The sequence below is a fragment of the Salmo trutta genome, chromosome 7, assembly GCF_901001165.1.
Source record: "Salmo trutta chromosome 7, fSalTru1.1, whole genome shotgun sequence".
NCBI lineage: Eukaryota > Metazoa > Chordata > Actinopteri > Salmoniformes > Salmonidae > Salmo > Salmo trutta.
The window spans coordinates 11,293,302-11,310,866 of NC_042963.1; the positions used below are offsets into that span (position 1 = coordinate 11,293,302).

Below are 17,565 nucleotides of genomic sequence, written 5' to 3' on the forward strand. Positions count from 1 at the left end.
TTACATCAGCAGATGTCACAAAGTGCTATACAGAAACCCAGCCTAAAATCCCAAACAGCAAGCAATGCAGATGTAGAAGCACGTGGCTAGGAAGACCTCCCAAGAAAGGCAGGAACCTAGGATGAAACCTAGAGAGGAACCAGGCTCTGAGGGGGTGGCCAGTCTTCCTTTGGCTATGCTCGGTGGAGATTATAACAGTACATGGCCATTTAAGCCCAGATTGTTCTTCAAGAAGTTCAAACTTTCATAGACGACCAGCAGGGTCAAATAATACAGCATACAATGACATTCTAGACAATTCTGTGCTTCCAACTTTGTGTAAACAGTTTGTGGAAGGCCCTTCCCTGTTTCAGCATGACAATGCCCCAGTGCACAAAGCAAGGTCCATACAGAAATGGTTTGTCGAGATCGGTGTGGAAGAACTTGACTGGCCTGCACAGAGCCCTGACCTCAACCCCATCGAACACCTTTGGGATGATTTGGAATGCGGACTGCGAGCCAGGCCTAATCGCCCAACATCAGTGCCCGACTTCACTAATGCTCGTGGCTGAATGGAAGCAAGTCCCTACAGCAATGTTCCAACATCTAGTGGAAAGCCTTCCCAGAAGAGTGGAGGCAGTTATAGCAGCAAAGGGGTGACCAACTCCATATAAATGCCGATGATTTTGGAATGAGATATTCAACGAGCAGGTGTTCACATACTTTTGGTCATGTTGTGTATCTCATTGCGCAATCTGAATGCACAATCAATGTTGCCTAAATATATTCACCTGACTTGTTCCATCTGTTTGAAACTAGGCTTGCCAATGCTCAGGACCCTTGGGCGTCTGTCTTTGTTCTTTCCAAAGGCAGAGCAGAAGGTGCTACTCTTGCAACAAGCCCTACTAATGAACCTGATTTCAAAACAAGCAGTTTGTAAAGCACATCTCAGGAGTTATGAAACTTGTTCAAGTGAATTAACGCTCATGAATATAAGGGGTCTGTGCTGGACATTTTTTTATGGCAGAGTAGGAAAGCATGCTTATTCACACATCAAACGCAGGCTAAGACTGCAGAAGACAGTGGGAAGAACATAAGTCGGAATGCTATTGAAATTACCACTTTAGATCTGCTGGGAGGAGTGTTCCCACTAGAGGTCTTCACAGCGGACCCGGGTCCTAACTTCTGACCTTTGTCTCGGATCTGGGTCCGGTCTGATATAATTACCACTGATCTCGGGTATGTGCAACTAAAAATGTATTTACCAACTGGACCCAACTGGACCAACCTCTGTTAATTTACTGCTTGTGTGATGAGAACTGCACAAGCTTGTTATCTGTGTCAGCCAATTGCAACTCAATAAAACATATAGCTTATGTCCAGTTCCAACTGCTCACCTCACATGCGCCTGCTGCTTCGACGAGAGAGGGACCGAGTAAAAGGAGCCTTGGCCTAGGCGAAGTTGATTCCGAAAGTTAGATGAGGAAGACTATGGTGAAAAGAAGCCAACAAGGGGAAAGTCCCCGGGACAAGTTTTTATATTGTAGTAGACAAAGAGGAGAAGAACGTTGGCGCAGCCAAATGGACTGTGTGCAACTCGCTATTCAGGTTCAATGTAATTTTCTCCCCTTCATTGATTTATTATCAATTGTTTAGTCATTAATAATAATAATTATTCTTATTATGTGCTTGTTGTAAAAATAAATAGCATTAGCCTATTGCTGTTATTTGCTGGGTCAAACAATACAATGCTTATCTTTATAAAAATATTCTAATTGAAAATGTACGAATTAGCCTCCTTCTGTACCCCTGTATCTGTACAGCAGTAGTAGCCTATCTATATAGTATACAAATAAATCCATGTTGATGTCAGTAACACGGCGCCGGCATATCTCTATCTTTCTCTCAGTCTCTCTAGGTCTAGGCCTAAGCTTGTTTCTCTTAATATATATATATTTTATATTAATATCATATAGTGGACCACTAAGCCTACAGGAAAGGGTCTATGCATGCAATGGCCTGATGCATTTAGCGCAACAAAAAATGTGTCTCTCGGATCCGAACCAGCACGGGTCTGTTTGTGTCTGTTTTCCACTGTCCTTTTCGGAACGGGTCTGACTGTCCTTGAGTCCATTCGGAACGGGTCTGACTGTCCTTGAGTCCATTCGGAACGGGTCTCCGTTTTCTTTTCAAATTAATTTATGCATATTGGTTCAGGTGGAAAAGCCACGGATCCATTTCGGAACAGGTCCAACTTTTTTGACCTGTGAAGACCTCTAGTTCCCACTAACCTGGGCCCTGATCTAGTATGCTTTAGTTGACTATTCTCACCATCATTGCCATGCCAAACACATCCTCCATCAGGCAGGACTACCCAGTGCATGCAGCATACAATAGCTAGTCTGTCATCCTGGTGGTATTTGAGATGAACTCAATCGTATGTGTGAGCAAAGATGAAAGCAGTGCTATGTTTCCTAACATAATGTGCTATCAATAATAGGCCATCAATAAAAAAAGGCATGAAACTGTAGGCGGACTGAAGATTATACAGCTTCATGGAGGGGAAATACAACTAGGCTGTCTGATACAATGGTTCTTTTTATCATCCAAGGCTACTTTTCCATGACATCTTCTATAGGAGAACCCATGTGAATCTACAGGTAACTACCAAAATAAAGGAAACACCAACATAAAGTGTTTGGCAAACACGAGATTCTAACAAGTGTCTGGAAAAAAAGGTTCTGGATAGAACCAAAAAGGGTTCTATCACTTGCTTCATATTGTATATGGCACTGCTAAAGGTTCTATATACTGTAGAACCGTTCTTCACTGAACCAAAATTGGTTCCATATAGAACCCTTGAGTTCCATTTAGGGTTTTTCATGGAACCAGGGGTGGCAGATATGTGAAGCAAGCATAGAACCCTTTTTGATTCTATCCAGAACCTTTTGAAGGGATGCAACACCAGTCTTCCACAATAAATTCCTAATGCAAATGGTGGTGGAAAACGCTGTCTCAGATGCCGTTCAGATGCCGTTCCAGAATCTCCTTAGAAGTGTTAATTTGGGTTGAGATCTGGTGACTGAGACACAAACACCCTTTAAACCCCCTATGTTCCTTTGAGACCCCTCTTTCAAAGTCACTGAGATCTCTTCTTCTAGCCATGGTACGCAAAACAATGGGCAACTGCGCATTTTTAATCAAGACCCTATGTATGAAGGGATGTTAATTGCTTTATTAACTCAGGAACCACACCTGTGTGGAAGCACCTGCATTCAATATACTTTGCATCTGCCATTTACTCAAGTGTTTCCTTTATTTTGGCAGTTACCTGTAGATCTAGGAGAAGGGAACCTACATGAAGAGGTAAACTGTGAGGCTTACTGTGATTCCTGAAGGGCGATGCTCAATTCAGACTGAATAAACCAGTTAATGCAGTTCATGGTAACCTCTAATGGAATGAGTTTCAAACTGCCAGAATAAATGTTTTTTTTCTTGTTGCTTTGTTTGGGATTGTATGAAGTGAACACAAGCTGTAAGAATCTATGAAACTAAGAAACTGACAGAAATGTAATCAATCTGCCAAGTGCACTGTATCAACATTTCTTGAGCTCGCTTTGATATTGAAAAGAGAGTTAGCCTAAATGTGATACAATAACAGAGATAGTGAGATGTGTATACAGTGCTTCTTTTAACTAGTATATTAGACTGATACGATATTGCCAGTTTTTTTATTAGACCAAGGAATGGGTGATGGAGCACAAGAAAGATTATGGTTGAGAAACAGAACATTACAGAAACCGTTTCTAATCTGAAGATGAGAGATCAGTTTCAGTAGTTAAGCATCTGCATCATTGACCAGTGGGGTGAAACTAACAACTGCACTGAACAATTCACTTAATTGATTAAATATTCAATTAGGATACATTTTTTCAGGGCTGGATCTGGAAATACAAGTTAAACCTCAGGATCGCAGTAAGTAAATCATGGTAAACTGATATTGCTTGAATTATATTTGAGGTCAATGCAATCTCAAGGGACATATATTTGATAGAAATCACCATCACTGCTACTATATGTATATATGTTTTCCAGAAACTAAAAAGTCAGGCTTCTTAACAAATGCCAAATAAAACGACTGTTTATTTTCTAGTCTCATTGAACACTTTCCTACTCATTACCAAATACATAACTTTGAGTTTGCTAATTCATCTATAGACCTATACATGTGCAGCTCACAAAGTTGTCTGCAATATACTCTGTATTCTGGATAACAGGAGGAAGCAAGGTAAATACTGTAGGTGCGGTGTGGCTGCTCTGGGCCTGCATAATGTGACTGGTTGATGAGGGAGGGTGGCAGAGAGAAAGGCTTATTTCACAGCAAGGTGAAACCCATCTGTAGACAGCAGCTGTGTTGGCTGTCAGAGGAGGAACCAGATCTAAACTCCAAAACAATACCTGGAGAAGACGTCTTTCTTTAAACAGCACAAAAACAGACAACTATACACATACACACAAGTATATACACACACATACACAGACACACCAGCAACGGGTAATGAAAACCTTTTTAAACATGAAGGCTTAGATTGATTTGAGGAAAATAAGGGGAGTATGGCATTGTAGATGAATCATGAATGTCACGATCTGAACTTTTAAACCTTTCATTCCCATCACAAGAAGTTTCATGTTAGACATTGGAAGGAGGGACTGAAACTCAATTACATTTCACTTCCAAGTGCAAGAAGCACTCCCAGGTGCGTGTAGGTTTAGGAAGAATTCGTAAAAGCAGTGGAAAGCGTGGGCATACAAGCAAGAGAATATATTCAGAATCACCTTCATTCACAGGAATTTGAATTGGTGAAATGATGCTGCCACAATAAACAGCATATACAGACAGACGATAAACAGGATATAAAAACAGACGATAAACAGGATATAAAAACAGACGATAAACAGGATATGCAGACACACGATAAACAGGATATACAGACACACGATAAACAGGATATACAGACAGACGATAAAAAGGATATAAAAACAGACGATAAACAGGATATAAAAACAGACAATAAACAGGATATACAGACAGATGATAAACAGGATATACAGACAGAAGATAAACAGGATATAGAAACAGACGATAAACAGGATATACAGACAGACGATAAACAGGATATACAGACAGACGATAAACAGGATATACAAACAGAAGATAAACAGGATATACAGACAGACAACATATGTAGAAGCAGAGTTTACACAAATCGACATGCAGTATTTACACTATGTACACTGTATATTTTATAAAGTTTTTTGATATGGAACTTTGCAATGTACAGTGAAAATGCTTGATGTGTTTAACCTGTCTGGGCTAGGGGGCAGTATTTTCACGGCCGGATAAAAAACGTACCCGATTTAAACTGGTTACTACTCTTTCCCAGAAACGAGAATATGCATATTATTGGTAGATTTGGATAGGAAACACTCTGAAGTTTCTAAAACTGTTTGAATGGTGTCTGTGAGTATAACAGAACTCATATGGCAGGCAAAAACCTGCGAAAATTCCAAGCAGGAAGTGGCCTGTCTGCGATTTTGTAGTTCTCCCTTTGCTTCTCTATCAAAACTATAGTACCCATGGGGTTATGTAGAACTTTCTAAGGCTTCCATTGGCTCTCTAAAGCATTCAGAAAGCGGATTGACGCATCTCCTGTCTCCGGGCAGAGTACAGGAGCACAGTTTGTCAGTGGACTGCCTGGTGGCTAAGAGATTGGAAATGCGCGTTCACGAGACCTCGCCATTTTTTCTCTTCCTTTTTGAATGAATACAGCATTGTCCGGTTGGAATATTATCGCTATTTTACGAGAAAAATACCATAAAAATAGATTTTAAACAGCATTTGACATGCTTCTAAGTACGATAAAGGAACATAGTGCTGCATTTAGCTGTATTTTGGGTTTTTGTGACATATGCTTGCTTGAAAAATGGCTGTGTGGTTATTTGTGTCTATGTACTCTCCTAACATAATCTAATGTTTTGCTTTCGCTGTAAAGCCTTTTTGAAATTGGAAAATGTGGTTAGATTAACGAGAGTCTTATCTTTCAAATGGTGTAAAATAGTCGTATGTTTGAAATATTGAAATTATTGAATTTTTGAGGTATTTGTATTTCGCGCCACGCGATTCCACTGGCTGTTGAATAGAGTGGGACGCTAACGTCCCACCTAGCTCATAGAGGTTAAATATAATTTGACATTCTGCCTTTTTAGCTTGGCCTAATAAAGACAACTTCGTTGATATTTTTGATATCCTTTGTTTTATCTTCATTGATTTATGTCTTTTACTGCCTTTTGTTAGTTTTTTATCTTTCATTTTATAATTTTACTCTAAAGTATGAAAATAAAATGTGAAAATAAAAATAGTTGAATTAGATGTTAAATCTTGAAATTATGAAATGACAATTATTAGTCATATGAATATAGATTCCAATAACTTTTTATTTCACCTTTATTTAGCCAGGTAGGCTAGTTTAGCCTTTTAGGGACAGACGTTCCCTTACCAATATCCAATGGTGGAGCGTGGCGTGAAATACAAATACCTCAAAGATGCTATAACTTCAATTTCTCAAACATATCGCTATTTTACAACATTTAACTTGTTGGGGATAGGGGGCAGTATTTGCACAGCTGGATAAAAAACGTACCCAATTTAATCTGGTTACTACTCCTGCCCAGTAACTAGAATATGCATATAATTGTTTGATTCGGAAGGAAGTGGCCTGTCTGACAAGGTGTTGTTGTTCTTGCTTCTGTTTATTGAAGAGTCAGGATCTTAGCTGTAACGTGACACTTCCTACGGCTCCAATAGGCTCTCAGAGCCCGGGAAAAACCTGAACGATGACGAGGCAGCCTCAGGCTGAAACACATAATCGCCTTTGCCAAGTGGCCGATCAGAGGACAAAGAGCTTAGGCGCGTGCCCGAGTCGACCCAGTGATATATTTTCTTTCGGCTGTTTACCTAATTGCAAATTCCCGGTCGGAATATTATCGCTTTTTTACGAGAAAAATGGCATAAAAATTGATTTTAAACAGTGGTTGACATGCTTCGAAGTACGGTAATGAAATATTTAGAAATCTTTTGTCACGAAATGTGCCGTGCGCGTGACCGTTATTTACCATTGGGATAGTGTCTAGAACGCACAAACAAAACGTCGCTGTTGGAACATTTAGACACCCACCAAACTCCGGTTTAGACACCCACCAAGTTTAGCCTTCACCAAACTCCGGTTTACTATTAGAAAAGTTTGATTACCTTTCCTGTTCTTCGTCAGAATGCACTCCCAGGACTTCTACTTCAATAACAAATGTAGGTTTGGTCCAAAATAATCCATAGTTATATTCAAATAGCTCCGTTTTGTTTGTGCGTTCAGGTCACTATCGAAGGGTGACGCGCGAGCGCATTTCGTTACAAAAAAATGTCTAAATATTCCATTACCGTACTTAGAAGCAAGTTAAACGCTGTTTAAAATCTATTTTTATGCTATTTTTCTCATAAAATAGCGAAAATATTCCAACCGGGCGACGTTGTATTCATTCAAAGGCTGAAAGAAAAAAATGGAGTAGTCTTGTGGACGCGCATCTCCAGTGTCACTGTTCCCAGCCTGACCACTCACAAATTATCCTGCTGTTCTTCGCCCAGAGACTACAGACACCCCATTCCACTTTCTGGCGCCTTCTGAGAGCCAATGGAAGCCTTAGAAAATGTCACGTTACAGCACAGATGCTGTATTTTCGATAGAGATGCTACAGAAGGACAACAAATTGTCAGGCAGGGCACTTCCTGTATGGAATCTTCTCAGGTTTTGGCCTGCCATATGAGTTCTGTTATACTCACAGACACCATTCAAACAGTTTTAGAAACTTTAGAGTGTTTTCTATCCAAATCTACTAATTATATGCATATTCTAGTTTCTGGGCAGGAGTAGTAACCAGATTAAATCGGGTACGTTTTTTATCCGGCCGTGAAAATACTGCCCCCTATCCCAAACATGTTAAAATAAGTTCTCATTTGTAACTGCGACCTGGCCAAGATAAAGCATAGCAATTTGACACATACAATAACACAGCTACACATGGAATAAACAAAACATACAGTCAATCATACAGTAGAACAAAAGAAAACAAAAAAAGTCTATATATAGTGAGTGCAAATGAGGTAAGATAAGGGAGGTAAGGCAATAAATAGGCCATGGTGGCGAAGTAATTACAATATAGCAATTAACCACTGGAATGGTAGATGTGCAGAAGATGAATGTGCAAGTAGAGATACTGGGTTGCAAAGGAGCAAGACAAAATAAATAAATACAGTATGGGGATGAGGTAGATAGATGGGCTGTTTACAGATGGGCTATGTACAGGTGCAGTGATCTGAGAGCTGGTGCTTAAAGCTAGTGAGGGAGATATGAGTCTCCAGCTTCAGAGATTTTTGCAGTAGTCATTGGCAGCAGAGAGCTGGAAGGAAAGGCGACCAAAGGAGAAATTAGCTTTGGGGGTGACTAGTGAGATATATCTGCTGGAGCGCGTGCTACAGGTGGGTGCTGCTATGGTGACCAGTGAGCTGAGATAAGGTGGGGCTTTACCTAGCAGAGACTTGTAGATAACCTGTAGCTAGTGGATTTGGCGACAAGTATGAAGCGAGGGCCAACCAATGAGAGCGTACAGGTCGCAGTGGTGGGTAGTGTATGGGGCTTTGGTGACAAAACGGACGGCACTGTGATAGACTGCATCCAATTTGTTGAGTAGTGTTAGAGGCTATTTTATAGATGACATCGCCGAAGTCGAGGATCGGTAGGATGGTCAGTTTTACGAGGGTATGTTTGGCAGCATGAGTGAAGGATGCTTTGTTGCGATATAGGAAGCCGAATCTAGATTTAATTTTGGATTGGAGATGCTTAATGTGAGTCTGGAAGGAGAGTTTACAGTCTAACCAGACACCTAGGTATTTGTAGTTGTCCACATATTCTAAGTCAGAGCCGTCCAGAGTAGTGATGCTGGATGGGCTGGCAGGTGTGGGCAGTGATCGATTGAATAGCATGCATTACTTGCATTTAAGAGCAGTTGGAGGCCACGGAACTAGAGTTGTATGGCATTGAAGCTTGTCTGGAGGCTAGTTAACACAGTGTCCAAAGAGGGGCCAGAAGTATACAGAATGGTGTCGTCTGCGTAGAGGTGGATCAGAGAATCACCAGCAGCAAGAGCGACATCACTGATGTATACAGAGAAGAGAGTCGGCTCGAGAATTGAACCTTGTGGCACCCCCATAGAGACTGCCAGAGGTCCGGACAACAGGCCCTCTGATTTGACACACTGAACTCTATCAGAGAAGTAGTTGGTAAACCAGGCGAGGCATTCATTTGAGAAACCAAGGCTGTCGAGTCTGCCAATAAGAATGTGCTAATTGACAGAGTCGAAAGCCTTGGCCAGGTCGATGAATACGGCTGCACAGTAATGTCGCTTATTGATGGCGGTTATGATGTCGTTTAGGACCTTGAGCGTGGCTGAGGTGCACCCATGACCAGCTCTGGTCGGTAATCTGTTTGTTAACTTGGCTTTCGAAGACCTTAGAAAGACAGGGTAGGATAGATATAGGTCTGTAGCAGTTTGGGTCTAGAGTGTCTCCCCCTTTGAAAGGGATGACCGCGGCAGCTTTCCAATCTTTGGGAATCTCAGATGATACGAAAGAGAGGTTGAACAGGCTAGTAATAGGGCTTGCAACAATTTTGGCAGATCATTTTAGAAAGAAAGGGTCCAGAACATCAGTTATCTGGATTTGGGTGAAAGAGAAATGGTGGGGGCTTTGGCGGGTTGCTGTGGAGGGTGCCATGCAGTTGACCGGGGTTGGGGTAGCCAGGTGGAAAGCATGGCCAGCCATAGAGAAATGCTTATTGAAATTCTCAATTATAGTAGATTTATCGGTGGTAACAATGTTTCCTAGCCTCAGAGCAGTGGGCAGCTGGGAGGAGGTGCTCTTATTCTCCATGGACTTTACAGTATCCCAGAACCTTTTTGAGTTTGTACTACAGGATGCATATTTTTGTTTGAAAAAGCTAGCCTTAACTTTCCTAACTGCCTGTGTATTTGTTCCTAACTTCCCTGAAAAGTTGCATATCACGGGGGCTATTCGATGCTAGTGCAGAACGCCACAGGATGTTTTTGTGCTGGTCGAGGGCAGACAGGTCTGGAGTGAACCAAGGACTATATCTATTCCTAGTTCTCCATTTTTTGAATGGGGCATGCTTATTTAAGATGGTGAGGAAGGCACTTTTAAAGAATAACCTTTCATCCTCTACTGACGGGATGAGGTCAATGTCATTCCAGGATACCCCGGCCAGGTCGATTAGAAAGGCCTGCTCGCAGAAGTGTTTTAGGGAGCGTTTGACAGTGATGAGGGGTGGTCGTTTGGTCGCAGACCCATTACGGATGCAGGAAATGAGGCAGTGATCGCTGAGATCTTGATTGAAAACAGCAGAGGTGTATTTGGAGGGCGAGTTAGTTAGAATGATATCTATGAGGGTGCCCGTGTTTATGGATTTGGGGTTGTACCTGGTAGGTTCATTGATAATTTGTGTGAGATTGAGGGCAAAAAGCTTAGATTTTAGGATTTTAGGTGTTTTAGGTGTTTTAGGTGTTTTAGGTGTTTGTCTCCTAGTAGCACGAGCACAGAAGATAGATGGGGGGCAATCAATTCACATATGGTGTCGAGGGCACAGTTGGGGGCAGAGGGTGGTCTATAGCAAGCGGCAACAGTGAGAGACTTGTTTCTGGAAAGGTGAATTTTTAAAAGTAGAAGCTTGAATTGTTTGGGTACAGACTTGGATAGTAAGACAGAACTCTGCAGGCTATCTTTGCAGTAGATTGCAACACCGCCCCCTTTTGCAGTTCTATCTTGGCGGAAAATGTTATAGTTAGGGATGGAGATTTCAGGGTTTTTGGTGGTTTTCCTAAGCCAGGATTCAGACACGGCTAAGACATCCGGGTTGGCAAAGTGTGCTAAAGCAGTGAGTAAAAAAAACTTAGGGAGTAGGCTTCTAATGTTAACATGCATGAAACCTAGGCTTTTACGGTTACAGAACTCAACAAATGAGAGCACCTGGGGAGTGGGAGTAGAGCTAGGCACAGCAGGACCTGGATTAACCTCTACATCACCAGAGGAACAGAGGAGAAGTAGGATAAGGGTATGGCTAAAGGATATACGAACTGGCCGTCTAGCACGTTCGGAACAAAGAGTAAAAGGAGCAGGTTTCTGGGAACGATAGCATAGATTCAAGGCATAGTGTACAGACAAAGGAAAGGTAGGATGTGAGTACATTGGAGGTAAACCTAGGCATTGAGTAATGATGAGAGAGATATAGTCTCTAGAGACGTTTAAATCAGGTGATGTCATCGCATATGTAGGAGGTGGAACAACATGGTTGGTTAAGGCATATTGAGCAGGGCTAGAGGCTCTACAGTGAAATAAGACAGTAATCACTAACCAGGACAATAATGGACGAGGCATATTGATATTAGCGAGAGACATGCGTAGGCAAGTGAACATGTCCAGTGAGTGGTTGGGCTGGCTGGGGACACGGCGATTCAGACAGTTAGCAGGCCGGTGCTAACAAGTTAGCAGTTAGCAGGCCGGGGCTAACAAGCTAGCAGTTAGCAGACCGGGGCTAACAAGCTAGCAGTTAGCAGACCGGGTTAGCAAGCAAGCAGTTAGCAGACCAGGGCAAGCAAGCTAGCAGTTAGCAGACCGGCGCAAGCAAGCTACCAGTTAGCAGACCGAGGCTAGCAAGCTAGCAGTTAGTAGACCGGGGCTAGCAAGTTAGCAGAAGGGCCTTTGGGGGACGTCGAAATGGAGGTAAGTCTGTTTTTGCCTCTTCGTGCGGTGACGTCGATAGACCAGTCGTGGATTAGTAGGGTTCCAAGTAGCTCTAGGTAGATAGCAGGCCGCAGTTAGCAGAATGGGCCTTCAGCGGAAGTCGCGCCTGAGGGGCCTGTTGGAATCCTCGGGCAGATTATGTCGGTATTCCAGTCGTAGAGGATCGGCGGGGTTCCGTGCCCCGTACCGGCAGTGGAAGGGGTCCGGATATTGTAGCCCAGGAGTGGGCTTCGGTGGTAGCCCAAGAGCCCTAGCCAGGCTAGCTTCAGGCTAATTGGTGCTTGCTCCGGGATGGAAACGCTAGCCAGGAGTAGTCACCCGGGATTGCAGTTAGCTAGTTGCGAAGATCCAGATGAAAATGTTCAGAGTTTGCGGTAGGAATCCGGGGATATGGAGAGAAAAAAATAGGTCCGTTATGCTCTGGTTTGAGTCACGTTGTACAAACTGGCGAGAGCTTCCGAGCTAAAGGTTAGCTGATGACCGCTAGCAGTGGTTTGCTGACTGATAGCTGCTAGGTAGTTAGCTGGCTAGCTTCAGTTGAGGGATTCCAGATCCGAAGTAAATAGAAATACTTTAGAAAAAAAAACAGATCCACGCCACATTGGGTGAGGCGGGTTGCAGGAGAGTATTTAGAAGTTGAGGTTTAGGAAAATATTTTAAAAAGATATGCGAAGAAAAATATGTAAAAGGATATATACAAGGGACACGACAGGACAAAGACAAAGATGTCTGACTGCTACGCCATCTTGGGTTTCTATATGTGAACTTAATAGTATATAACTCTTATTAAGACAATTTTCAAATATGTGAACCAATTTCAAAGGCTACCATGCACAGGTTTGGAGAAGATTGCTGCTGAACTGATCGGGATGAATGAGGACAATGGCCAAGGTGTTAAGAGCTATTAGCATGTGTGAAGATCCATGTCCTTCCAGAGCTGATGACTCAGACAGGTGAAGTTCACAGAAATTCCAAACTCTGTTGAGATCTGTTTTTATCATGACTTCTTCTTGTCATGATTAGATTAAAGACATTTGGACACACATCTAATCACACATCTAATCACAGGCCATTTTATGCAGTGTCAGCTGATGTAAATATAATAATAATAATAGTAATTATAATAATTTGGTGGGTGCTTATATTTGTCCTGTTTTACACATGAACACGTGTGTATTATATGCATGTGTGAATTGTGAATGTTTTTTGCATATCCCAACTCCCCCTGAGACACCCTCGAAGAGGGGGGTCACGGCCAGAGTCACATATTCAAGAATGTGGGCAAATATTAAGGCCACCTTCTCATACTGTACTTTCAACTGCTCTAATGTTATTGTAAGATAAGTTGAGTAAAAGGCTAACACAGTGGGACATGGTGTCCTCTCTCTACTACCACACTTGCATAATGCTCCAGGGAAGGAACAGCTAACCTAACAGAACTAGATCCTACTTTTCTACCCAGTGAGGGGTTTTATACGTGTAAAAACATTTTATATAACCCCTCAAGAGAAAGAAAGTGTAAGAAATGCAATGATCCCGACCAAATTGTCGATGAGGACAAGACGTACAGTAATAATACAAAATGTTCACAAAACAGAATTGAATTGAAGTAAAAAAAAATGTATAGTGCAGTTTATCCATTTTATTCCATTCCATAAATGCAGGCAGTAAGTGAATCTAAAACTTGTGGATATCTGGGAAAAAAACAAGAGAGTGAAAAAAGGAAGCATAGCACTCCAAAATATAAAAAGTTCCTTTAAAGCTGCACTATACTACTTTTTGGGGCGACCTGACCAAATTCACATAGAAAATATGAGTTATAGATCTGTCATTCTCGTTGAAAGCAAGTCTAAGAAGTGGTAGATTGTTTCTATGTGCGATATTTCTATGCATTCTTAAGTTTTGTTTTTGCGTCTTTTACTTTTGGTTTTGTAAACCAGCTGAAAATACAATATTTGGGGTTATTGAAAATATATATCACAGCGATTTAGATGGTACAATGATTCTCTACACTATACATTTACATTGCTTGTTTTGTCACATACTGATATTAGGCAAACTATTAGAATTTTTGCAACCAGGAAATGGCGGTGCGTCTCAAATTGTAATTACTGGAAAGCCAGCAACTCAGATGGAAACGATTATAGCAAGACAGTCAAGCCAATATTGAATTGGTGTATAGGTAAAATGTGTTTGAGTAAGTGGCCAAGAGGGTCCTTTCCAGGCAATGGCTTGGCTTCCATACACTTTTAAAGATAGCCCTAGTACTGCTTAATATTATTTAACGGTACTTGGACTGTCTTTAAAAGTGTATCCACTATTAAATGCTTTTCTAAGTGATTCATCATACAGTAGTATGTAATCAATGAACTCTAAAAAGCACTGCTGCCTACCCCACCACAAAACATTTTTTCATTGATCCAATCTAAGCTTGTTTGATTGTGTTTCTCGGGGTCTACTCTCAGGGGCTCACCCTGCCAACAGGGCTGTGTGTGTGCAGTGTGTGTGTGCAGTGTGTGTGTGCAGTGTGTGTAGTGTGTGTGTGTATGTAGTGTGTGTGTTGGCTGGAGACAGGGGACAGAGGGACCTATGGACCATCAGAAAAAGGACTTACTTGCGGGACTTGTGGTCTAGGAGGTTGTCATCCAGGTGGAGCAGGGTTGGCTGGCTGATGACTCTCCTGTTGTACAGCATGGTGTTCCTCCTCAGGGAGAGCAGCGACTGACAGAACTTCACCCCCATCTCCTCCAATTCCCCCGTGCCAGTCTGCATGCCCTAGAACAAACAATACAACACAGACAAGGTCCATTTAAAACACAAGAACACCAGGATATGATATGAGGTCTTTAGAAAAGCTTCCGGTCTTTCATTAGAAAGAAACAAGATAAATAGCCTTCTGATTACTGGTTTGTAACCAAACTAATATTTTCTGTACAAGTAGGATTGCTTCAGCTATACATTAGCCGGGTAACTAAATTGTAATACTTCTGAGTGGGGCCATTGGGGTATTTAGCCTACAGCTCATAACCACTGAGTGTGTTGTATAGAAAGCCTCTCTGGATAATTGTATTCATATCAAAGTAGGTGACTGTCATGGAGAAATAGCTGTGATCTGTGATCTGCTCATTAACCTATCAGCTCTGAATACATAGAACTTGCACCTTCAGGACATTAGCTTTTGTATGTTTTGCCTGGGAATCTCATGATGTCATAATGATTGCAGATAATTGCTCTACAGGCAACTGCACCTGCTTACTCAACCGTGTTATTAGCACATGCCCATTAGAAGCTACTTCTCTAAGGGCTAGGAGAAGACCACCAGCAGCAGATTCCCAGAGGGTGTCATCCAACCGGGCTGTTGGCTTCTCTCCGCGGCTGTCACCAAACTGATGAAACGTGGCATGCTTTACAAAAGGACGTGGTTATGCAAATATACGAGTAAATACGGGTGACACATGACATGATGACGCCATGTTTTTCAGCAGCCTCGTGATCCTCACAAGTGACTCTCAGCCTGCTACAGCCATGTATCCATTTGGCCTATATGTCACCCCGCTCCAGCATAGTACACAATGAGACTTCGGAATCAGATGCTCTGCTCCGCATGCAGTCTCTTTAGAGCAGGTGTGATGTTTTCATGTGCAATCGCCATAATGGCAAAACAAATAGTGTAGCAATTTTCCAGATGACTCTCCTCCTCTTTAATCCTGTGTTTAGGCCATGCTTTTCTTCCATCCAATATCCTTTTCTCCTCCCCTGTAGGAACCATGTCAGAGCAGATAAGTGGAATGCCTGTTCCGTGCGCAGCATGTGCAATGAGACAGGGCAGAGAGGAGAGCTAGAGAACTGGAGAGCTGGGTGCTGGGCCCGCAGTAGCTCTGTGACTCATGGGAGGAGACTGTCTAAAGTCATGACACGGAAATGTCATGGCTTGGAAGTGTGTGGGTGTGTGTGTGTTTGTGTGTATTGTGTTTGTGTGTGTGTCTGGATCCATACCCCCTGAGAAACACCATATATTGCACTAAGAAGACAGTCCAACCTGTCAAAATGAGTGGTACATAGTGTGCAAGGGATAGCTGTTCAATAATTCAGAGTGCAGAAGAAGAGGTTTACATGTCCAGCATGCATAGAGCCCTGGCTGTTTGCTTGGGAAGGAAAATCAATTCTTCCCCTGTTTGCATTGTGGAGGCAACATTGACCATTTCAATTGCTGACTCTGCTCTCACCCTCCTCAAAATGTCAAACTGTTTGGCATAAGGATATGTCATGTAATTAAACCGCTCTTCCTTTTCTCAGACAGATATGTCCAATGGAAATGTGGGAATGTTAATTACACCTTTCTGGCACTAATGCTACGGCTAATGAAAGGAAGGAAGTATCTGATGCATCTGTGAGCACAAGCTGCTTCCTAAATGACACAATACCTTCTCTATCTGAGTATAACACAATAGAGCAATGTGAACTACCCAGCAAGCCCCCAAAGGGCATAGTGTTTGGTTAATAGCTAAAGAAAATAATAGCCTATGAGCTTCCAAGTGTCAAGTACAGATGTAGGATTGTAATTTGAGCCAGTTTGCTACAGCAGGAAAATAATCCTGCAGCAACAAGAAATGTGAATTATTATTTGGATTATAATTAATGGACAGTTTTTGTAGGGTTTGATTCATTTTTCATTTGGGCAAATCAAGTCTGACATTTTAAAGTGGAAATTACTAAATGTAGAAGCCTTTTTAAACCTTGAATACACTTGAATACAAAGAGTGATCAAATTAAGATCCTACATCTGTACATCAGAGAGAGAGAGAGACTTGGCTCCCTATATCCCCTTCCAGTTCAACTGCAGGGTCTGACATTACACTAATGGTTCACAAATCATTTAATTGTAATTTGCCATTTGATACATTTATTATCGACCAAGTACGTAATAATGCCGTTGAGATGGTGGCCCAGGGACTATACTAAACGAATACAACTGTATTCATTATGCTGTCTCATACAGCAGCTATGTCTGTCCTACATATTTCATGGGGTTTTCTATCTGTCGTACAGCTGGCCTGGAAACCTTCTGACACACCCCTTTGCTAAATAAAAAAAACAGCAAAATACTGCTAGACTTTAATGTTTCACTTTCAAAATAAATCTATGCCAAAGATCAGACAAATGGAAATAATAATTGAGCATTTGAAACAGTGCTTGAATTAGATGTATTTTTCATGTGCGATAACTCCAACCATGGGATCAGAGGGACCTCATTTGCTGTTTGAGGAGAGAGCCAAGTGTCCTTGTCCCATGTTGGGATGGCTGATTTGTATAGCATATGTCCATAATTAGATGTGTGGGTTTCAAGCGGGCATTACGGAGAAACGCTTAAAAAGATCTTGTGGCTTTGATGAATCTCTTAATGAACTCCTAGCCATGCATACAGATCTCCATCATGTCAACATGACTTCTCCAGCCCATAGAGACACCATGGTTTCAAACCTCTACCACAGATTTCCCAACATACTCTGTGTAGCCTGTATTGTACCGCCCACTCGATTTACATTTCTGTGAACATTCCTTTAGGAGATTTACGGTAACGGAGGATATTTCCTTCAGATGATCATTAGCCTCCTCTCTTTAGCCACTTGTAAATCATATCTCCTTTCGAGCCCCAGGAAATTAAA

At 41.9% G+C, this 17,565-nt stretch overlaps 1 protein-coding gene across 1 annotated transcript in view; it reads right to left on the reverse strand.

The window, feature by feature from the left end:
• Positions 1-17,565, reverse strand: part of agbl1 (AGBL carboxypeptidase 1) — a 152,216-nt gene that overhangs the window by 25,631 nt on the left and 109,020 nt on the right. Inside the window, exon 23 of the mRNA XM_029757967.1 lies at positions 14,514-14,674. Within this exon, the coding sequence (XP_029613827.1) occupies positions 14,514-14,674 (161 nt within the window). The remainder of the gene's footprint in view (positions 1-14,513; positions 14,675-17,565) is intronic.